This window comes from Chaetura pelagica, unplaced genomic scaffold (genome assembly GCF_000747805.2).
Source record: "Chaetura pelagica isolate M959 unplaced genomic scaffold, ChaPel_1.0 scaffold85, whole genome shotgun sequence".
Classification (NCBI taxonomy): Eukaryota; Metazoa; Chordata; class Aves; order Apodiformes; family Apodidae; genus Chaetura; species Chaetura pelagica.
Genome location: NW_009953505.1, coordinates 4,690,081 through 4,696,302, shown reverse-complemented (window position 1 = coordinate 4,696,302; position 6,222 = coordinate 4,690,081). Strand labels below are relative to the sequence as shown.

At 43.5% G+C, this 6,222-nt stretch overlaps 1 protein-coding gene across 1 annotated transcript in view; it reads right to left on the bottom strand.

Annotated features, from left to right (window-relative positions):
• Positions 1-247: 247 nt before the first annotated feature.
• Positions 248-6,222, bottom strand: part of ZMYM2 (zinc finger, MYM-type 2) — a 70,652-nt gene continuing 64,677 nt past the window's right edge. Inside the window, exons 20-22 of the mRNA XM_009999400.1 lie at positions 5,836-6,087; positions 4,434-4,554; positions 248-1,104 (exon numbers count right to left, since the gene is read on the bottom strand). Coding sequence (XP_009997702.1) covers positions 912-1,104; positions 4,434-4,554; positions 5,836-6,087 — 566 coding nt within the window. The 3' untranslated portion in view covers positions 248-911. The remainder of the gene's footprint in view (positions 1,105-4,433; positions 4,555-5,835; positions 6,088-6,222) is intronic.

Sequence of the window (6,222 nt, the reverse complement as noted above, 5' to 3'; positions counted from 1 at the left end):
AGAAAGGACACATTTACAGGAATATGAGGTACTGGCATTTGTGGTCAGAAAAGTAAAGGAGGAAAATAATTAATAGCATTGTCATCAGATGTGTCTTTTCTCTTTTTCTTTCTCAAGTTTTTGGTTATGTTTTGTTTTTTTTTTTACAAAATACATGCCTTGATGACCACCTGCTTTAAGCTTAAATTATTTTTCTTTTTTAATTTTTTTTTTTTTTTTTTGTAGGGGCAATTGAGAGAGTCACAAATAAGGAAAAGACACTAAGGTTTTAATAAGGGCAACAAAAAAAATGTTTTCACCAGAATAGATTCACATTACAGTACACCAATATTGACAGCATTCTCTTTTGTCTATTTTTGGTACATAAGATGGAATCTCTCTACATAAACCTTATAAGGCTTCAGTAACTAAAAAGTAAAAAACCTATTAGTTTACAATTTATTTAAAAAGTCTGAAAGACACAGCAAGTTCTAAACTTTAGTAGTGCTACCCATACACAACCATCTGGTTTAAGAACCCATTAGAAGAGCTTCCACCCAAGGGAGTTTCCAACAGCCAAGTTGTGCAATCTGGATGTCTCTTACTACGAAGGGAAAAAAAACAAAACAAACCAGACACATGGCACATTCTCATTCATATTTTGCAATGTAAAAAGTTACAAACATACCTAATCAAATAAATAATAATAAAAGAATCTGAAATGTGTTTGTTATGTATCCTAGAACGACTACTCAGAATAATGGAAACTTTCACTCACAGATTATTTACATGGCAATACCCAGGCGAGGGTACACACTGCTACAAAATTCATAAAACGAAGGGTAAACTTGAAATGTTTTCCATAGTAAAGGTCTAGCAGCATGACTATATCTAATGCTGTTTGCTTTCTTGACAGTTTTTGGAAATTTGCTTTAATCTATGTCTTCATCCAGTTCGTAATTGTCTTTATCATAAATATCTTTTACTAAAAGAACCCGTACGAGCATGTTTTCCAAAGTGCTGCGGTCCAGTGACGTCGCAGTGTACCAGACGGGGCTCTCCGCAGAGACAGAGCACTCTGGCTGCAGATAGAACATGTCTGTCCTCTGATTCAGATTCTGTGGGCTGCAAGGGGGGAAAACAAAGGGGGTTAGAAGAACAGCCTCACAGGACAAAACAACACATTGGCACTTCTGACATCCTCTGTCAACTAAACTCCAACTGTACTTGGGCGAGTCGCAAAAAGATGACGAACGTGGAAGAATGTGGTCTTGTTCCCAAGGCAAACATCGACGGAGTCGTGATGGGTCTGGTGCAGGCCAAGGCAGCCCCACAACCCCAGAGCAGCCAAAAGCAGACACCTGGGGCTGAGCAAGCATATGTGAGACCACAGATTCTTTCAGCTTTCAGAAATGAGCAGCTCCAGGACTCACTAAACCAGAAAGGACTTTCTTTCTATTTAGGAACCTCTGATTGACAGATTTGCAAAGACATCAGTAATTGCTTGCACCACAGCCTGATGCAGCTATCTCTAGATACAGAGCCTGGGGTTCCTTTGAAAGTCAAGGATGGTAGTTAGGAGAAATGAACAGAAATACAAGCTAAAACTCCTCCTCCAATTTTACTTAAACGGTCACTTCAGTCTTTAAATCCTGTAGCTTCTGACTCTGGAGTTCGTATACATGCATGATCCAGGTCAGACAAGCCTCTATCCTCTATCCTCCAAGCCACTAGAGAAGATCTCTCAAGGAAATTCTAGCATTTTGTCCATTTAGGCAAGTCTCAGAATTCTGCATGTCCATGTGCTTACTCATGCTCCCCTCGTAAGTACTGCAGAGCTGAACTGTATTTCATGTTGTTTGATAAAACAAGCATTTTTACCAGCTCATCTTCCCAAACTAGCTAGTAACGTTTCAGGTGTTGCTTTTCACCTGCAAGGATGAATGTGGGCTTGTTCTATTCTCACATAAACAAGATTAAGAGACCTATAAGAAGTTTAAGATATTATAGTAATTTAAATATTTTAACTCCCTTTTTGACAAGTCAGTATTTTTAGAGGAATAAGCAACCATAGCTCATAGCTGTGAGTAAGAGGATCCTGAAATTTCAGGTGCAACTGTCTACCAACTGCCAAGTATACTTCAAATAGCTGGCATTACCTTAAATTTTACAATTGCTTTAAAATATTTTATTAAAATTATCTCATCAAAGATGCAGGGTATGTTCCTGTAAGTGGAACCAGGAGAAGGAGTCTGATGCTCTAGCCAGCAATGGTGACCAGGATCTGTATGACAGCAGGACTTGAAACCACACTATAAATGATGCTCCAAATGGGTTTAAGTGTATTCTTTTCCCTGAAGTTGAGAAGTTTCTAAAGAAAAATAAATTATTTGTTCTCTCCCCACTGCTGGCTGTGTAACTGGGTTTTTTGGTAGCGGGGGAAGGGCCTCAGGGGTGGCTCCTGTAAGAAGCAGAGAAGCTCTCCCTGCTCCAAATCCAGCAAAGGAGCCATTTTAGAGACAGTAGATGTGCCTCAGCGATTAACATATGAAAGAACTGATATAACACCTGAGCAGAGAAGCACTTAGAGCTGTGCTGGAGGAGAAGAGCTGTGCTGGGGAAGCAGAGTGGTGCTGGTGGTTGGTGGGGAAGAAGGTGCCCAAGCAGGAGTTTCCCTGCAACCCATGGTGAGTTGGCAGCTGTGCCCCTGCACTCGTGGAGGAACGTGGTGGGACATTCCCTGAAGGCACCAGGAGGGGTGGACTTGGCCAGTGGACTTGGATTTTGTGGCCAGTGGATTTGCTGCCTGTGGACTCTTGATTGTACAGCTTTGGAAGACCCCGGTGCCACAGGAGTTGGCTGTTCTCGAAGCAGCGCCTGACTCTGTGGGAAGCCCAGGCTGGAGCAGCTCTGGACCTCGTGGGAAGGACTCAGGAAGGAGAGGTTCGTGGAGGACTCTCTCCCATGGGAGGGACCCTGTGGGGAAGCAGGGAAGGACTGTAAGGAACCCTTCTTCCTGAGGAGGAAGGAGCAGCAAGAACCACCAGCCTGTGAACTGACTCTAAACCCCATCCCCAGTCCCCCTGTGCCGCTGGGGGGAAGGAGGGAGAGAAACCGGGAACAAAGGGATTTGGGCCCGGGAAGAAGGGAGGGGTGGGGTAACATATGCAAGCCCTGCTCTGTGTGTGTCTGTGTCCTGTGTGTGTGTGATTAGTGTGAAATTAATTTAATTTTTTTTTCCCCAAGTTGAGTCTGTTTTGCCCGGGACCTTAATGGGTGAAGAACCCTCCTCGTCCTTTGTCTCGACCCATGAGCTTTATCCTCCTCATTCCAGAGTGTGTGTGTGGGGTGGGGAGTTGAGTGAGCGGCCATGGGGCTGTTCCTTTGTTGTTGTGTTGGGCCCAAACCACGAAAATAACTCAGGTCAAAAATCCAGCTTCACCTTGAGCAATATAGCCTCTCCAAACCATGACAGCAGTCAGTGTGAAGGCAAAAAAACCCCCTGCAACAATCAGAATCAACTGAGTTTATGAAAAACAGATGCTTGCATTAAGAGGCCACTCTTAAAGTTACTCTTCATTTGTTTTTCATGTTTATCACACGTTTTTCTGTCTACACAGCACATAAGCTTTCTTTACTTCTCAAGAATACGATGTTATTTCCTAACACATGTTGAGTCTCATACTTAATTTGATTTACTATGCTGTATATACAATGTAATTTTATTTCTTTGGAATCACAAGCCTGTATTTCACTTAGAGTAACATAATATCTCCATTAAAATCAGTCAGTTGAATGGTTGTTCCAATTAAAGAAAAGTATTTCCCATGAAATCCTGTTTTCAAACACTTAGCGGCTAAATTGTTGTGGGTTGGTTGTTTGGTGTTGCTTTTTTAGAAGAGTTGCCTAAGCATTTCTTTTTAATGAATTAATTTCTGTGCAGATTGGAAGGAAACAAGCTATTTCTAAATGCTGGGTCACTGTCAGTGGCATCTTCTTCTACTTCAAGATTTTAAACATGCTTTCAAACAAGTACTTCAAAAGCATCTACATTTCAAATTCCTGATAAGCTAAAATTAAACAAATCCATTGTCTCTAGTCTATTCTTACTGAAGAGACAGCTACCTCACCAATGGACACAAACCTCAGTAGCAAAACCTACCATATCTTTTGCTGGTAATTCTCCACAGAGATACTTGGTGTTTCCTGGTAAGAAAATTGAATCATACTGTCATTCCCAGGTCAAGTCCTTCACAATTAACACTGAAGTACTCTGCTTCTCCCACTTTCTGTGTGTCTTGTCCAGATACACAACTGGAACTCTCATTTAGCTATTTACCAGAATCTCAGTCCATTCCCTTTGCTTGAATGTATTACATGTTGCATCAGAATATTTTCCTTTTGTACCTGGTCTACTCCAGACCACCTTCTGTATTACCCTGTGTCATACTTACCTTTTAGACAGATAGCACTCAAACATTTTCACAGGGCATCTAGCTGGATCAGACGTGTTTTCAATTTGTTCAAATACTGGTTCATCATCTTCATGTTTCCTTTTTCCAGTAGTAATTTTATCTTTAAGAAGAAAATCAACATCATCTAAGCCATAATCTGAAGTTATTTTACATTCCTCAGTAAACACCTGAGAGTGGGCAGCCCACCAAGCACTACAATGCAGTCACCATAGCTATGCCTATCTGCACACTGGAAATGCCACCTACAGCATTTAACACAGACTCACAGGCTCAAAGGGACCATTTAAGGCAGAGACCCTGTAGTCTCCATGGAGCCCAGTCCTATTCAACATCTTTATTGATGACCTGGATGCGGGGATTGAGTCCACCCTCAGTAAGTTCGCAGATGACACCAAGCTGGGGGGGAGTGTCCATCTGCTGGAGGGCAGGAAGAAGCTGCAGGAGGATGTGGACAGGCTGGGTTGATGGGCCAAGGCCAGTGGCATAAAATTCAGTAAGACCAAATGCAGGGTCCTGCACTTTGGCCACAATAACCCCAGGCAGCACTACAGGCTGGGGAGGAGTGTCTGGAGAGCAGCCCAGCAGAGGGGCCTGGGGATGCTGGTTGACAACCAGTTGAGCATGAGCCAGCAGTGTGCCCAGGTGGCCTGGAAGGCCAATGGCATCCTGGCTTGTATCAGGAATAGTGTGGCCAGCAGGAGCAGGGATGTGATTCTCCCCGTGTACTCAGCCCTGGTGAGGCCTCACCTCGAGTTCTGTGCAGTTCTGGGCCCCTCACTGCAAGAAGGATATTGAGGTGCTGGAGCAGGTCCAGAGGAGAGCAACGAGGCTGGTGAAGGGACTGGAGGGAAAGTCTTACAGGGATAGGCTGAGGGAGCTGGGGTTGTTTAGCCTGGAGAAGAGGAGACTCAGGGGGGATCTTATCACTCTCTGTAACTACCTGAAGGGAGGTTGTAGTCAGGTGGGGGTCGGGCTCTTCTCCCAGGCAACTAGTGACAGGACAAGCGGGCACAGCCTGAAGCTGCACCAGGGGAGGTTTAGGTTGGGTATTAGGAAGCTCTTCCTCATGGAGAGGGTGATTAGACATTGGAATGGACTTCCCCAGGGAAGTGGTGGAGGCACCGTCCCTGGATGTGCTCAAGGAAAGGCTGGATGTGGCACTTAGTGCCATGGTCTGGCCCATGTGGTGGTGTTTGGACATAGGCTGGACGTGGTGATCTTTTCCAGCCTTGCTAATTATGTGATTAAAGATCCAGGAGCTGAAAGCTGCTAAACTTTAAGCCAAGTCAGACCTCTGGTCCCTGGCAAGTTGCCTAGATGTCCCTCAGAGGAGCATGATGTGGATGCTCCTGCAATACTTATTCTGGGATTGCCATAGTACCTTCACTATCAGCTCTGCACAGGGAAGATACTTGATATCGAAGACAAGCTTTGCTTTCCATTGTTAGAGGATTTTTTTTCCACTGTCTAAAAACAGTGCCAAAAGAAAGTCTTAAATGTTGCTCCACTGTTTTCAAGCCAAAATATTTAGTGTTGAAGTAGAACAAAGTATTTAGAAGAGCAACGGGTGAATGTGATCCCAGCTGTTTTATCCTCCAAAGGTAATCTTCTTCAACTCGAGAGAATATTGATCCTTCAAAAAAAGAGTATTAGAGAGAACACAACGGATTAGCACATAAACTGTCCCAGTGAAAACAAATCAAGTTTCTGTTTACTGTAAGATTTAACAAAATGCTCATAACACAAGCCTCTAATAAGCACTTTTAAT